General features: G+C 37.1%; 1 protein-coding gene across 2 annotated transcripts in view; it reads left to right on the plus strand.

Moving 5' to 3' along the window:
* LOC149072402 (kalirin-like) overlaps positions 1-17,501 on the plus strand; it is a 171,728-nt gene that overhangs the window by 37,861 nt on the left and 116,366 nt on the right. Inside the window, exon 1 of one of the 2 annotated variants that reach the window (XM_089247112.1) lies at positions 2,115-2,327. The exons of the other annotated variant lie outside the window; for it this stretch is intronic. Within the exon in view, the coding sequence (XP_089103238.1) occupies positions 2,249-2,327 (79 nt within the window). The 5' untranslated portion in view covers positions 2,115-2,248. Of the gene's footprint in view, positions 1-2,114; positions 2,328-17,501 lie in introns of those variants that run through there. 2 annotated transcript variants of the gene reach the window in all.

Genomic DNA, 17,501 nt, shown 5'->3' on the forward strand with positions numbered 1-17,501 from the left:
TGTTGTGGCCCTTTTATTTGTGTAACAAAGTTTATGATAGGGAGGGTTTAATTCTTGATTTTACGTTGAATGATTTCTTCCAAGCGATAGTTATACGGGGTGATTATAAAAAAACTATCCCGACATATGGGCCCCTAACTATCATACCATTCACAGAAACTGAATGAAATTTTGGCATAATGTATTTTGAGGTATGCGCTCAAGAATGATACGGAAAACAACAGCGTCACTCTAACAGTTACGGTTACAGTGAGAAAATTTCGAAAATATCAAATGGCAACACCAAGTTTTTTGTATTGGAATGTGATCTCCATACTGAAAAACACTAAATAGCGTTGGAATGGCACCTGTAGCACGAAAATCCCCGGAGCTAGGCAAGGAAAAAGTAAAAAGGACTTTGCCGTGCACCAGAGCATTAATGTTCGTTTCATTCGTCACACCGTTTCTTCGGCTGAGATCCCAGCCTGATTAGTCCTCCACAAGGTCATGTGGAAAACACAATAAAATGCTTTATTTTATGCTGCTTCTCTGTCCTTATTGGTTGTCCTCACTTTTAGCCTATCTACCGCCGGTGATTTTCATGCTACAGTTGCCGTTCGAACGCTATTTTTTCACAATAGAGATCACATTCCAATACAAAAAAACTTGGTGTTGCCATTTTATATTTTAGAAATTTTCTCACTGTAATCGTAACTGTTAGAGTGACACTGTTGTTTTCCATATCATTCTTGAGCGCATACATCAAAATACCTTATGCCAAAATTTCATTCAGTTTCTGTGAATGGTATGATAGTTAGGGGCCCATATGTCGGGATAGTTTTTTTATAATCACCCTGTACTTTAAAAACATTGTCTTGCACTCATCATGTCATTCTTTTGAAAAGCTCATTTCCTCGTATCATTTTAACTTTGAATGCAATGTTCATGAGAAAAGATTAAATTTGGGAATCAAATATTGATACGAGGACGTTGGACTGTCATCACAGCGACGCATCAAATCTTCCCACACCTGAAAGAGCTGATCCTGAGACGAAGGAAGAGAGAAGAAAAAATGTCAGAGGTTTTTTTCATAAATATTATAGTGTTCTTTTGATAGCTTCTTATCAGGATTGAAGTGTGCGATCTCTTAGTAAAGAGAAAAGAGGTTTCTTTTTCTTAATATATTATTTTTCTCTTGGAACACACCCATATTCCATTACGTGAAGATTTTCGCATATGAAACTGATTCTTAAGGTATTGAAATTTTTTCTTTCATTCTTTCGCGAAAGAGGGTAGATTATACATTATGGCAAGAAACATAAGTAACTTTCAAGGTGATTTTTTTCAGAAAATACATCGTCTAAAATAAGATGAAAATTGTTCGTATAACTAAATGTGTGAGCGGTTAGATGTGCAGGTGGTGAACAGCTTACAATAAATATTAGATGTAAAATTTCCGATGTTATTAATGACAATTTCTAGGCAACCGATATCTTTCAAAACCCATCGTGCATTGGTCACGATCTGATTGTGGATATTTCTGCGCTCGGTTTGTGGTTGGGTGAATCAAAACAACAACATAAAGAGGCTGGAAAATTAACGGGACATATCAGGTGATCGTATTCACCAATCAGTGACTTACATTTTGTTTATGTTTCGTTTCTACTCAACGAACAGGGAACAGCGTTAAAGATGTGCAGGTGGTGAACAACTCTCCCGGAAATATTAGATGTAAATAAAGAACTTTCGCGATATCGATGCGAAGACACACTGCCATTTGATAGTGGGAAAAGCCCTACAAATTCTTCACGACCAATTAGTAGATGTTAAAAGAGAAAGGCGCGAAAAAATAGCAAGACATATATACATGAGCATCGGATGTGTATTATAATAAACCCCGCCTATCTTAAGGAAGCATTTTTTATATTGCTCTTTTTGGTTTTTCTTTTTCTTCAAAGCCCAAAGTTCTAGTTTTAAAGTGCGTCATCATAGTTGACTAGATTTGATAACCTTAGCCACGCTGTGAGACGTCTTCCTGGGAAAATCATCTAGTACTTCATAGCCGCGAATATCTTGTGAACACAGCTGTCCACAAACACACAGAGAGAGAGAGAGACAGATTTCGCCTAACTTCTCCTATCCATGTCTTTTACTTCGTGATCTTCATACGTGTAATGTTCAACTTGAAACGAAAAAGATTTCGAGTTGTTGTGTGTGTGCATGTATATGTGTATAATAACACAGAGAAGAAATAAAAGAAAGAAGAGTCATGGCGAAGGGCCCGGCCCGTTTCTGTTGTGTCCTCTGTTGCCCGCGTTTTAGGCGCCGTCGTTACGATATGGAGTGCGGTAAGATTTATTACGCTAAGTTTCATCTTCCACTCTGCTTATTATTAGTGTTATTATTATTAGCTGTCGCGGTCTGCATGATTTGTGATTGCGAGGTTTGGACGTATAGACCACGTGACACGTCAACTGATTCAGTTTTTCATCTCGTAAAGTCTCCCGTCGTTTTGTCGCTGCTCGACAAATCCTAGAGATCATATCGTATAGGTTTTTAGTTCAAATCCAAGGTTGTTGATGAAACGTACAATCTACAAGATTTTTTTCCCCACGTTATCAGAAGTATTTACTGATAATGATATATAAATATATATATTTATTTCTTGTATCACTTTTATTTTTCTGTGTGTGTGTGTTGGAATCTTACGTTAGCAATCGATACTACCCGATGCTTTTCAACAACCATTCTCTTTGTGTGTGCTTATACATATACCTTCGCAGTAAACTGATGAGCACCTGACTTGTGTAAGGAACTTGACGTTAACCTCTCAATCAGAAGTCTAAGTCTAATTTTACCTCTTAAGGAGATATAACTGAAATACCCCACAGTTTTCATCGGATATGACCAGTGGCGTATTTACGGGGGGGGGGGGTTAGTTGGCTATAGCCTAGGGAAGCAACTTCAGAGGGGCGACAGGTTTGAGTAATACTCAAGAAAATTAGTAAAATGGGAGAAGGGCGGAGAAATTTGTATAACCCCCCAATAAATCCGCCTCCGCCCAGACAGCAAGGAACTAGGTCAGTGAGTGACCTAGAGAATTTGCAAGCACGTGAGTGAGCAAAAGAGTGACTTAGAGCTTGAACAAACATGTGGATGATCAAAGAAGTGATTTACAGAGCGAGGGACCAGGTCAATGAGTGACCTAGAGCGTGTATAAGTATGTGAGTGACCAAAACAGTATGCAAGCATGTGAGTGATCAAAACAGTATGCAAGCATGTGAGTGATCAAAACAGTATGCAAGCATGTGAGTGATCAAAACAGTGTACAAGCATGTGAATGACTAAAATGTGACTTTAACACAGGTATACTTGCAAAGGAGTGGGGGAGGAGGCCAAGCGGGTTACAGCATAGGGTGGCATGAGTTCTGGCGTTCATTCATTCATTCGTGGAAAGAGTAGTCAAGAAAATGACACTAGAATGGGAGAAGGTCGGCAAAATTCGCGAAGTCCACAGGCGGCAAAATCATAAACGTGCCTCTGTATATGCATCGGGTCGTTTGTTATCAGCTTAAAGATGATTTTTTTTAAAAGGACCTTGGCATGGTAGATACGTTAAAGATTTTCTTCTAGCAGGTGCAATATGGATTAGGCTTTTATGTGTTATTTGTCAAATAAACACAGAAAATGATTGATAACAACTTTCTGAGGATGCATCAAAATATGACGCTTTATGTAAGTTTGAGAGAATTGCATTCCTGACGGGAAAAATTTCAATTTCAGCAACTTTGTCGAGTAATCAGCATTTTATTATCATTTATATGCACAGTGAAAACATTCAATAAGCATTTGATAATTTGAAATGACAGACCTTAAAAATTATGTGACGTGAATGCTACATTGGTTGAGTCAATGTTATTATATAATATCCCACGCTCTATAACTTTAAGAATTGTGTTTATAAAATCTTATCAAACTGAAGCGAACTCAAAGGAGAAATGAAGAATGAAATATAACTAACAATGTGTTAAGCAGTTACATTTTCCTGGTTACAAATGTTCTATTTGTCTAAATTTCAGATCGAAAATAAGGATAAAATTTCTGAAAATTTCATTTTTAAAAAGTCATAAAAAATCAAATTTCTCTTTTTGAGTCAAATTTTAAAAAATACTATACCACTCTCTTTCTGTCATTAGACCTTTTAATTTACGAAAAGGTTCGTTTCATACAAAAATTAGCATGAAAATTAATTTTAAAAAAATGAAACAATTAAACAATCATTGCACAGATGCAGCACTCAAAAATGGGTAAATACAGACATATTTTTGCAAAAACATATTGTAAACTGTTCGATAGCTGTACTCCCGCAATACTGTGTATCATAACGATTAACCGATACTAATCAAACCAATGGTTTCTTAGGCTGTGAATATAGCGCATCCGTATTTCCGATTCTGGAAACCCTCGCCGTCTCCGATTGGTTAGAAACCAACCAGGGTTGGGAGATATTTACAGGGCCGTAGTATGCCTTCTAGGTTGACCTCTCTTGAAAAGCTTATTAGTCAAAACAAATGTAAACTTTTGTAGGGCCCCCATTCGACTCAGGGCCCGGGGGAAGTACCCCGGCTGCTCCAGCCTAGTCACGGCCCTGGATATTTGTGAGAAAAACCTTCACACATAATGGTGCACATTACAGTCGATTGCCGAACTGTTGGCAAACTGATCTGTCAAATTCAGTCCGTGTCAACAGTTCTGTTTACATCGGATGGAATGAGAACACTTAATCAATGCCAAACTGACACCTTGGTGTGGAAGTAGTCAGAAAGATGCTAAACATGCACTAAATGGAACAACAAGAAGAAACTGAAAGACATTTTTTTTCCTTTTTTTTTTCGGAAAAGAAGCCAAATGAGCTGAGGGAAAAGGAAACCAGGCTAGGCTGATTTATAAGAAGAGGAAAAAAATATCTATATTTATCACTTGGAAAAGGCTTTCGTTTCATATTTCTAGAGAAGAAATAGTGCGATGAAAGTGAGCATTTGTAAGATGTGCGAAATGAAATAGTCATGGTTTCAAATCACTCTCAGCTGACTGAGATATCGAAATGGAAAAGATAAGCTTTTCCTGTTGCACTTATGTCCGTCATTAAATTGGAAATTTTCGCTGCAAATTTCAAGATCTCTCGAGTTAACAAGTGAACTCGTGAGCAGGTACTTGAAGTTTCCAGTAAAATCTCGATTATCTTACGTAATTGGGATGAGCTTATTTCCGGATAGAAGAGGCCATTCAAGTAAGGGCGTTTCGGATTTGTTGACACTTGATGGCGGGGAAAGGGGGAATGTAACCGATGCGCTTGTTGGTTGCATTTTTCAAGTATTATAAAAGAGCTTTTCTAAAACTTACATAGTGTAATCCCGGCCTTATAGTTTGAATACTCTTGATAGAGACATTGTTTCCCAAAGTGGGCAATATCGCCTTGAAGGGGGCGATGGATTGGTTCAGGGGGGTGGTAGAAGCTCCGAGTATAACATAAAATCCTGTGGATTGTCTTGAGTGGGGGGCGATGAGAAAAAAGTTCTGAAGCAAGGGGCGGTAGTACAGAAAGTTTGAGCATCTCTGATGCAGACAATCTCGTGGAAGTTTCGCTTTGAAGCTATATCATGTAGTTTTGAGCAGCATTATTTCTGATGAGCCGCAATGTTATTGCTGCTCTAAGCAAGCATTCTTCAAAAAAAAAAAGTATATTGTTGTTGCTTATTGAAATTTGTTAAGTCCATTTGCCTTCTTTAAGACCTTTTTATTGGTAGTAAAAGTTCTCATTTTTGCGAAGTTCTGTACTATACCTGTACGTATGTCACAGTCGCATTCGTTCGTCTTACTTATTTTTTTTTTAATATTAAAAATACATGAAAACGAAAGCAATTAATGTTTCGAAGCAATTGAGGAATCATGTTAAATAATATGCTCAAGAGTTATTATTTGTACAAATCGCCTGAAGAAATTACAGTATCATCTGCCCTCCCCCATTCGTGTCTGTAAGCCACCGAAGATTAAAAAGTTTGGGTGTGACACCACGAACATATAGAGATATTTTTCAAAGACATCTAAATAACATAGTACGTATAACTTCTAAATTTTACAATTGAACTCTCCCATCTTCTACGCAAATCCTTCATAATCCTTCTATGTTTGCACAAGCTAAAGGAACGAACAACCCAATATGATATTGATAAATTTTTTCCATCGTTGTATAAACACCATGCAGGGCCGCAACTATGGGAGGGGTGGTGGGTCTATTGCCCCGGGCATTGGACCAGGAGGGTCGCTCAGTTCATTCTTTGTTCGTTGAAAATTATTGGAACTCCGGGTGACGGAGTAAATTTTTGTTTCCAGTTGTGGCCCTGATACCCTGTAAGAGTTTTCTCACCACCTATATTTGATCATTTTTGTTCGCACCACTGTCATTTGCTGCACACTAGGGCTAATTAGAGTGAGACATACAATTTATTGTCGATTCCGAAAGGCAACACTTTTTTTTATACTCACCGAGAGGTTGGTGCAGTGCACTAACCCCTCGATGTGGGACTCCCCGCAGTAGTAATCTTTTTCTGTAGTGATGTTGCCGTTTCTGTTGTACCCCGTGAGTCAGGAAAGTTTTCTGACAAGGACGAACCGGGTATCAAACTCGCGACACCTCTAAACATCCTTTGGTACTTCAGGCGAGTATCTTATCGACCTGGGCTACCGCGCCTAACACCACCTATAGAAGATAGATATAATAGAAAAAGATATATATATATATATAAAATATCTTCTCAGAGGTGGTGTTGATTTTCTTTGCTTATTTATATACAATCGGCCCTCGGTATTCGCGGTTTTCGCGTATACGCGGTCTCTTTCCCAGTCTTCTGGAAAATACGCTACCATTAACCATACTAATTCTCGTAATGGAACAAAATATAAATTGTACAAGTTAAATAAACGTTTTAAAAACTCCCTCCTAAACGTTTTTCTAATGCTTCTTGTCAATGTCTCTAAAAGATTGTTATTTAAGTTTCTGAAATTGAAAAACTTGAAAGAAAAATGACAAATCTTAACAATCAGTGCTGCGGTTTTCTGTTATTATGTGTCATCGATGAATAAACAATCAGATATATCAAGAAATAAAAGAACTTGAAATTCGATCAGTCGTCGCTGTATGTAGCTACACCTGCTATATAGTCCTGGAACCACACGTCTCTCACGTAGAAAGTGCGGTTTTTTTATGGATGCAATAAAAAAGGCATGCAAGTTATATATGTATTACTTCATCATTATTAAATCTGAAATCCTCGAACATTGAAGAGAAAGAATAAGTCATTCCTCCCAATATTTTGCATGAAAAGTTTGGACTAAAAAAACACTTTTCCTGGATATTGGTTTACACCATAGACTTAAGATATAAATAGACCGCGCACGCTATTCATAAAACTTGTCGAACGTGAAGAAAAGATGAGCAGTATTGTCGGGGAAAGAACAGGTTCTGCGCTATTACATTTGGCGCATTTTCGCAGAAGCTAGGATGTTGCTGTAACGAAATTTGACTCAATTCGATCAAGTTGATGAAAACTTTCCTTCATTTTTTCAATGAATTTCACTCATTTTTATGTGAAATATTTAGGGAGTATCAGATTTGAAAAAATAAATTCTATAAAATAAACAAATATTGGAAAACGGAACAACGTATATGTTGCAAAGCCTAATTCATTTATATTTTTAAATATTCTCTTCATTCACTTTGTCACTTTTAATTTCGAAAATTTATTTATACTAGGGGTTATTAAAACAAAAATATATCTTTCCAGAACATTACAATTACTCTATATACTCATAATTAATGTATAATTAATTATAACGCATCATATTATGTTATGTAATGTAACACATCCACACTCATACCATATTCAGTCATGAAATAATATTCAAACAATAAGAAAAAGTTTCATTTCTAACATTCCTGAAAAACCTTTTATAACCTCATCACACAAAACTGTAAACACTTACATAATATTTCAGGATTAAAATATATTTTACTCAAGAAAATTACAGAATCTCATCATCAATTTCTCTAAATTATAAGAATTAAAATTCCATGTAGAGTATATATGTAATAATTTAAAGTGTGTATATATATATATATATATATATATATATAATATTTTAGGATATAATATTTCATATATATAATATTTCATATATATAATATTTCATATATATAATATTTCATATATATAATATTTCATATATATAACATAATATTTACATATATATATATATATATGACATATGTAATCTCTTCGCTCCAAAAGTATGCATATGTTAATCTTAATTTAAGGTATTAAATCGTTTTTATAATGATTCTTTTTCAAGATAACATCTGAGGTACACAATATATGACTTCAGGTCTTAGTACAGATATTGACTCAAAAAATCAATTGAATAATTAATTTTCTTGTTTGAAGAGGCAATTTCACAAACACAAATTAATGAATAAAATAATTTCTTTTATGTAATAGTTTTATCTCAGGTGTGAAGAGGGGTAAAAATACTATTATTTTTAGAGGTTGTTATGCATTTTTATGCAAAACTGCAATTGTCTAGAGGGGGGGGGGGGAAGTTTTCCTCACATTCTATTTAAATAGAATATTTTTCATAAATTTCTCCTTCTGAAAAGCATATTTTCTTCCAAGTTGAGCAAAACTCGAATGAACTCACTAGCTCGCCAAATCTCGCCAAATCTTGCGGAGACGTATATTTCAGTTAAAACTTCATAAAACTCACAATTTCAATCATTTATTGCAAAAAATTCTATTAAAACATTTAATAATGATTCATGGCATTTGAATTTTACCAAAACTTGGAACTTTAATTGAATTAAATCAAAAATGGAGTCGTTAAAAACTGAGATTACGTCAGAAATCCATTGCATCGTCAATTTAATATTCCAATTTTTAATTCATAAGAAGGGGAATAAGCAAAAAAGTATTCCCTTGTGAAAGGATACTGGTCCCCCTTTCCTAAACCGCTCAGAACATCCGAAAGCTGCGCAAGTGTTGGCCATTCTAATCAAAAATAAGACAGCGCGTGTAGATCGTCATACGAGTAGCCATAAGGAAAGCATTGCCAGCGAGATTCCCTGACCAGCCTTTCGACCGGAGTCACGTGACTCCGGATCTTTGCTTCACATTGTAACCCCTCGCGCGCACTCTATAGTATTATTACTCTGGGGTTTACACCAGTGTTTCCCAAAGTGGGCAATATTGCCCCCTGATGGACGATGGAATGGTCCAGGGGGACAATAGAAGCTACGGATTTAACATAGGATCCCATGGGTTCACTTGAGTTAGGATGGGGCGATGACAGAAAAAAAAAATTCTGATGAAGGGGGCGATGGGCCAAAAAGTTTGAGAAACTGTGGTTTACACGATATTTCATTCTAGAAATCAGAAAGTGCCTTGGCATTAAAGGCATGTTATTCAAAGTTCTCTGGATGCTGAGTAATGAAACTGAACACCATAACGTTTAATCCTGAACACCATCTACCCTGAACACCACGGCGTTTAAGTGATTTATATGTTTTTCAAATCAGCATCTAGCATTCAACTACTTGATCAGGGGTTATGTAAACATTTATGACTCGCCTACACATTATTTAATGATTTGTTTTCCTACTATTGCTATAGTAGCTAAGCGGAATCGACGAGCGACCTCCACAACTGTTACTTCCACGGTTGCAATATCATTTGGTAAGACACTATCTGCTAGTACTGAGTGCCGTGAACGTACTCCACGTGAAGGGACTGTATGCGCGAGTACCACGCGTTTGTGTTCCACTAACCGTGCAATTTAGAGGGGCAAGATTAAAGTGGTGTCGTAATGTTATATAAGCAGTCGCGTTCTTAACTTTTGGAAGAGAGTGTATATGTACTCTCAATAAATAAAAAAAAAACGCCATTAAAAAACAAAAGTGGTCAATACGGCTGAAAAATCTAGGAGTAAACTAAAACAGGCTAGTTCTAGACCATAGTTTCCCAAACTTTTTGTTCCATCGCGCCCTTCTTCAAATTTTTTTTTCTCTAGTCGCCCCCCAGCTCAATCGAACCCATAGGATCCAATGCTATACCCATAGCTTCTACCGCTCCCTTAAGCCATTTCATCGCCCACCAGGGGAAATACTGTTCTAGACCAGTGGTTCTCAACCGGGGGGCCATATGGCCACCTTGTGGTACTGGGATACTTCAAGGGGGGCCACGGAAGAAAATGGAGAAAGGGGCCATGACAGGTGGTTTGGAGAGCTGAGAAGAAAAATTAAGATGTGAAGAAATAAAGATTTTATATTAGTGACTAACCCTTACAGTGAGAGAGAGAATCCAACAAAACCACCCATAAAACCAGGGCCTTCTTTAGGGCATGGACGTACCCAGGCCTCACAGCCTACATTTTGCAACAAGTTCCCTAGGATGGGGTTTTTCTCAAGTCCCCGGCTAAATTTTTCAGACCCCCCTTCCCTATATGAAATTTATTGTAAGTAAAAAAAAATGATGAAAACCATATTAGGCCCCGGGCTGTAGCTCTGTCAGTCCCACTCTTATGAGGGGCCTCATGCCCATAAGTGACCCCACCTTGTGATATTTTGTATAGTACAATTAATTTTGAAAATAAATAGGAAATATGTAGGCTGTTTATTTCCAGCTAAAGTATGGGACTACCATAGCATCACTTTGCCTAAGGAGGGGGGGGGGGCCCATGATATTGAGACGGTCCTGATAGAACTCGGATTAGCGGGGAGATCAATAAATTCTAGGCTAGTGGTCTGGAGGCCAATTTTCTATGCAAAATTTTCGTTGAGTACAAATTCACTGAAAAAAATCATTTCAATACGTATGAAGTGTCTTGCTTCTAGATGAGAGTTGAAAACTCTGGGTAGGACAGGGGAACCACGAGAAAATCATATGGTTCAAAGGGTGCCACGGGCAAAAAAAGATTAAGAAACACTGTTCTAGACATAGACTTAAGATATAAATAGACCGCGCACGCTATTCATAAAACTTGTCGAACGTGAAGAAAAGATGAGCAGTATTGTCGGGGAAAGAACAGGTTCTGCGCTATTACATTTGGCGCGTTTTCGCAGAAGCTACGATGTTGCTGTAACGAAATTTGACTCAATTCGATCAAGTTGATGAAAACTTTCCTTTATTTTTTCAATGAATTTCACTCATTTTTATGTGAAATATTTAGGGAGTATCAGATTTGAAAAAATAAATTCTATAAAATAAACAAATATTGGAAAACCGAATTTTTTTATTTTCCATTAAGGGATAATTCTTAATAATTTCTTAACACATGGGTTTTTAAATTTTAATTGAATATATAATATTTGAAGGAAGTGAATATAAACAGTATAAATTTCATGAAATAAATTTTTTTGGCACAGTTTTTAATAGCTTTCTAAATATCTATACACACACAGGAAACAAAATATTGTATACAACAAATATATAATGTTTATGTTACTGTAAATTTGATACATTATACATAACATGTTGGAGTAAAAATAAATGCTAGAAAATCGTATATGTTGTAAAGCCTAATTCATTTATATTTTTAAATATTCTCTTCATTCACTTTGTCGCTTTTAATTTCGAAAATTTATTTATACTAGGGGTTATTGAAACAAAAATATATCTTTCCAGAACATTACAATTACTCTATATACTCATGATTAATGTATAATTAACTATAATGCATCATATTATGTTATGTAATGTAACACATTCACACTCATGCCATATTCAGTCATGAAATAATATTCAAACAATAAGAAAAAGTTTCATTTCTAACATTCCTGAAAAACCTTTTATAACCTCATCACACAAAACTGTAAACACTTACATAATATTTCAGGATTAAAATAGATTTTACTCAAGAAAATTACAGAATCTCATCATCAATTTCTCTAAATTATAAGAATTAAAATTCCATGTAGAATTAAAATTCCATATATATATATATATACACACTTTAAATTATTACATATATACTCTACATGGAATTTTAATTCTTATAATTTAGAGAAATTGATGATGAGATTCTGTAATTTTATATATATATATATATATAATATTTTAGGATATAATATTTCATATATATAACATAATATTTACACATGCCACACATATATATATATATAAATGTGACATATGTAATCTCTTCGCTCCAAAAGTATGCATATGTTAATCTTAATTTAAGGTATTAAATCGTTTTTAGAATGATTCTTTTTCAAGATAACATCTGAGGTACACAATATATGACTTCAGGTCTTAGTACAGATATTGACTCAAAAAATCAATTGAATAATTAATTTTCTTGTTTGAAGAGGCAATTTCACATACAACAAACATAAATTAATGAATAAAAATATTTCTTTTCTGTAATAGTTTTATCTCAGGTGTGAAGAGGGGTAAAAATACTATTATTTTTAGAGGTTGTTATGCATTTTTATGCCAAACTGCAATTGTCTAGAGGGGGGGGGGGAAGTTTTCCTCCCATTCTATTTAAATAGAATATTTTTCATAAATTTCTCCTTCTGAAAAGCATATTTTCTTCCAAGTTGAGCAAAACTCGAATGAACTCACTAGCTCGCCAAATCTCGCCAAATCTTGCGGAGACGTATATTTCAGTTAAAACTTCATAAAACTCACAATTTCAATCATTTATTGCCAAAAATTGTATTAAAACATTTAATAATGATTCATGACATTTGAATTTTACCAAAACTTGGAACTTTAATTGAATTAAATCCAAAATGGAGTTGTTAAAAACTGAGATTACGTCAGAAATCCATTGCATCGTCAATTTAATATTCCAATTTTTAATTTATAAGAAGGGGAATAAGCAAAAAAGTATTCCCTTGTGAAAGGATAATGTTCCTCCTTTCCTAAACCGTTCAGAACATCCGAAAGCTGCACACGTGGTGACCATTCTAATGAAAAATAAGACAGCACGTGTAGATCGTCATACGAGTAGCCATAAGGAAAGCATTGCCAGCGAGATTCCCTGACCAGCCTTTCGACCGGAATCACGTGACTCCGGATCTTTGCTTCACATTGTAACCCCTCGCGCGCACTCTATAGTATTATTACTCTGTGGTTCTAGACCATAGTTTCCCAACCTTTTTTTTGTCCCACACCCCCCCTCCCTTCTTCAGAAATTTTTTCCTCCCATCTCCCCCAACGCAATCTAACCCACAGAACCCTATGTCAAACCGTAGCTTCTACCGCCCTTCCCCCCCGGAACATCCCATCGCCCCTCCTCCCCAGGGGGCGTTAACGCCCACGTTGGGAATCACTGTTCTAGACGGTATCGCGAAAAACATCCGGCACGGAACTAGAGACGTCTCTTGATTATCCAAAAAAAGAGAGACAAAAAATCCAAACTTTCAGTCCGACTGCCATGAATATGGTCAGGTTGTGCATGCTGCCAGAGATTTTATTGCCGCAGACGGAGATGTTTGATCTCGGGGCGGCAAACTGAAATCTAAAACAAAAAGAGAGAAACAGTGAAAAGCAAAAGCGATTATATTCGTGACGCGATTCTCACTTCCGCGTGACGGAAGAGAATTCTTCTCTCTCTCTGTCGTCGCCTTTGTGTACACCGCTGTTTCAACAAGAACGGCAATTTCTGCAATATATCTGGTCGTAAAAGATTATTTCCTCAACGTGCTTATCTGTCAGAAGAGGACTCTGCTGTCGATGTCCTTTGATTTTCCTAGAAGTGGCGTCGTGTATCGTGTCGGGCAGGTGATGCCGGAGAGAATCACGGGTGGGGGGGGGCAGGTGCAGTCACTGGCGTACGCAAAGGGAGGGTTTTCGGGTTCTAACAACCCCCCCCCCAGCCCCCTTGAGCCAAGATTACAGTGTTATTTTGCAGGAAAAAACGTATAACCCCCTCCCCCTCAGAAGGGGGGAAAAAAATCTGAACCCCCGTATCTGCGTACGCCTATGGGCGCAGTCACATCGGGCCCCGTATTTACGGTAGTAGAAGTGAAACAAATATACGTATTATATATAAAAAAGGTGTCGGATTTGATTCTGGATTTTCATAGATTCTGTAAAAGTTTGATAAAAGTTCATTTATAAAACTGGAAAAATACAAACAATAAGGCATGGTCCCTACAAAGGGGAGACTGACAGGGCTGGCCGGGACGATTCTCATGATTTTTTGTTTTTTCACGCCATGAATTCACTATAAAGGGGTCCACTAAAAAGTATGGTCTGGGGGCCCGCCAAAGGTCCCATCCTGGGGGCACCGCATCAGGATGTGGGGGCCGTGCAATAAGGTGATCGATTGCATTTGCTAGAATGTTACCGATGCTCTTATTGGTTGCATTTTTCAACTTTCATAAAAGAACTTTTAACAAACTGTTATAGTGTAATCCCCGGCCTGGCCGGGATTACACTATAAACGTTTTATAAAACTGCATTTATAAAACTTGAAAAATTCAACCAATAAGCACATATGTAACCGATGTGCTTATTGGTTGAATTTTTCAAGTTTTATAAATGAATTTGTCTAAAACTTTTATAGTGTAATCCAGGCCTTATTAATTCTGAATTTTCATCTCGCGATGTTGCAATTGTGGGATTTTTCTCTCTCATCAATTCTGGATTTCTATGAAATCTGGAATTATTTCTTTCATTAATTCCGAATTTTCATTTCTCTCCTAATTCTCGGATTTTTCTCTCTCATCAATTCTGGATTTTCATGAATTTTGAAAGATTTCTTCATTCATTAACTCCGAATTTCTATCAATTCTGGAATTTCTCTCTATCATTTATTTTGAATTATCGATTCTGAGATTTTCTTTCATCTCATCAATTATGGGTTTTTTATCTCGTTAAAAAAATCTGGATTTTCTAGGATTTTTCTCTCATAAATTCTGGGAGATTTTTTTCATTCAAAATTAATTCTGAATTTCAATCATTCTGGAATTATTTCTTTCATTAATTCCGAATTTTCATTTCTCTCTCAATTCTCGGATTTTTCTCTCTCATCAATTCTGGATTTTCATGAATTTTGAAAGATTTTTTCACTCATTATAACTCGGAAGTTCTATCAATTCTGAAATTTCTCTCTCTCCCTCTGTCTATCATTTATTCTGAATTATCATCAATTCTGAGATTTTTTCATCGCATTAAATCTGGGTTTTTTATCTCATTAATTCTGAATTTTCATTGGCGACTTGATATTTTTCAGCATTCTTGTATATTCTGTGGTAATGCATGAATGTTTGAATACAGATTTCCCTCCCCAATAAAATCTTGGCTAAGAGTCCTGAAATTATTCCGGGCCCCGTGCCTAAGTACAGAATTAATTCCGGAATTGATGGAAATACAGAATTAATGACAGAATTGATGGAAATACAGAATTAATGACAGAATTGATGGAAATACAGAATTAATGACAGAATTGATGGAAATACAGAATTAATTCCGGAATTGATGGAAATACAGAATTAATTCCGGAATTGATGGAAATACAGAATTAATTCCGGAATTGATGGAAATACAGAATTAATTCCGGAATTGATGGAAATACAGAATTAATTCCGGAATTGATGGAAATACAGAATTAATTCCGGAATTGATGGAAATACAGAATTAATGACAGAATTGATGGAAATACAGAATTAATTCCGGAATTGATGGAAATACAGAATTAATGACAGAATTGATGGAAATACAGAATTAATTCCGGAATTGATGGAAATACAGAATTAATTCCGGAATTGATGGAAATACAGAATTAATTCCGGAATTGATGGAAATACAGAATTAATGACAGAATTGATGGAAATGCAGAATTAATTCCGGAATTGAGGGAAATACAGAATTAATGCCAGAATTGATGAAAATACAGAATTAATGCCAGAATTGATGAAAATAAAGAATTAATGGAAGACATAATTTCAGAATTGGTGAAAACCTTCAATAATTTACTGTGAGTGCGGGGCCCGGTGTAACCGCACCAGTCGCCATGGCAATCTTAAGAGTATCATGCTTCCCCCCCGGGCAAAGTTATTTTTCTGAGGCCTTACGTGGCAAATTCTCGAAAATTTCAACCAGATCTCATTTTTGTGAGGCTCTTTCTTTTCTTGACGCCTCTGGGTCGTACCCGGGTGGGCCCACGCATCAAGACGGCACTGCCTGTTACGCGTCCCCCTGAGGGTGGCTCTGGTCGGGACGGTATCACAACACGAGCGAGGCACTCTCTCTTCTACAACATGCTTACGAATATGGTAACTATACCAGTAAATATCCAAATGACAGATGCAAAACAATATATTTGTCCCTCGATTGAATGTATTCACATCTGTAGGTGTGTGTTGCCCATTCGTAGTCATCAGGGCCGTCTTAAGAGCATCATGAGCCCCCGGGCCAAGTGATTTTTCTGAGGCCCGACCAGGCAAATTCTCGAAAATTTCAACCATGTTTAATTTTTGTGAGGCCCCTTCTTTTCTTGAGACCCCCGGGTAGGCCCATGCATTAAGACGGGCCTGGTAGTCAGGGCCGCAACTAGATCCTTGGTCAGCCGGGGCAAGCATGCATTTTGGCACCCCCCTCATAATGTTGAAGGAGAGATTAAAGAGCGAAATTTGCGCTCTAAAACTGCTACATGTCACTTAAAGGATCTCTAAATCTGTTACGGACCGGTTAAGTGCTCTAAAACTGTGCCGCGGGTCGCTCAGTTGATCTGTAAATGCGTCGCGCGTTACTTAAGTGATCTCTGAATGTGCCACGGGCCTACTTGAGTGATCTCCAAATGTGCTACGGGCCGCTTGAATGCTCTGGATTTGTGCCACGGGTCACTTAAGCGATCTGTAAATACGCCACTTAGTTCATTTTTACAAAATTAGGTTTGAGGTGGCGGGCCACATCAGGTAGCCCCGCGGGTCATGGATTTAGTGTATATGGCTTAGAGCAGTGTTTCTCAACCGCCGGGCCCTGACATTATTCATAACAGGCCACGAGTGATTGGCCGTTTTCTTTTTCCCCATTCATTTCCCGTAAGTCGTACGTTTGACCGGGCCTTCTACTTACAAAAGTAAATGAAACCGGGCCGCGGGCCAGGGCCGTCTAAAGAGCATCATAGGGCCACGGACCAAATGTTTTTTCTGAGGTCCTACCTGGCAAATTCTCGAAAACTTCAATTACTTTTCATTTTTCTGAGGCCCCTCTTCTCTCGAGGCCCAATTCAATTCAAGACGGCACTGCCCCCGTAGGCGGAGATAGACTTAGAAGTCTAGGGGGGCCACGGTCATTATTGCTGGGGGGGGGGGCACGATGACGATGATTTCAATTAATATATACATTTATACATTAGATCAGTCGACTCCACCTTTGACTCTGGGGAGGGGGGGGGCCCCCACGCTCCCCGTATCTCCGCCCATGCACTGCCCCGCGCAGAGCTGTCGAAATTTTGCT

This window comes from Pholcus phalangioides, unplaced genomic scaffold (assembly GCF_987345545.1).
Source record: "Pholcus phalangioides strain wild (caught in Gottingen) unplaced genomic scaffold, Ppha-v1.0 ptg000017l_1, whole genome shotgun sequence".
NCBI classification, from domain to species: Eukaryota; Metazoa; Arthropoda; class Arachnida; order Araneae; family Pholcidae; genus Pholcus; species Pholcus phalangioides.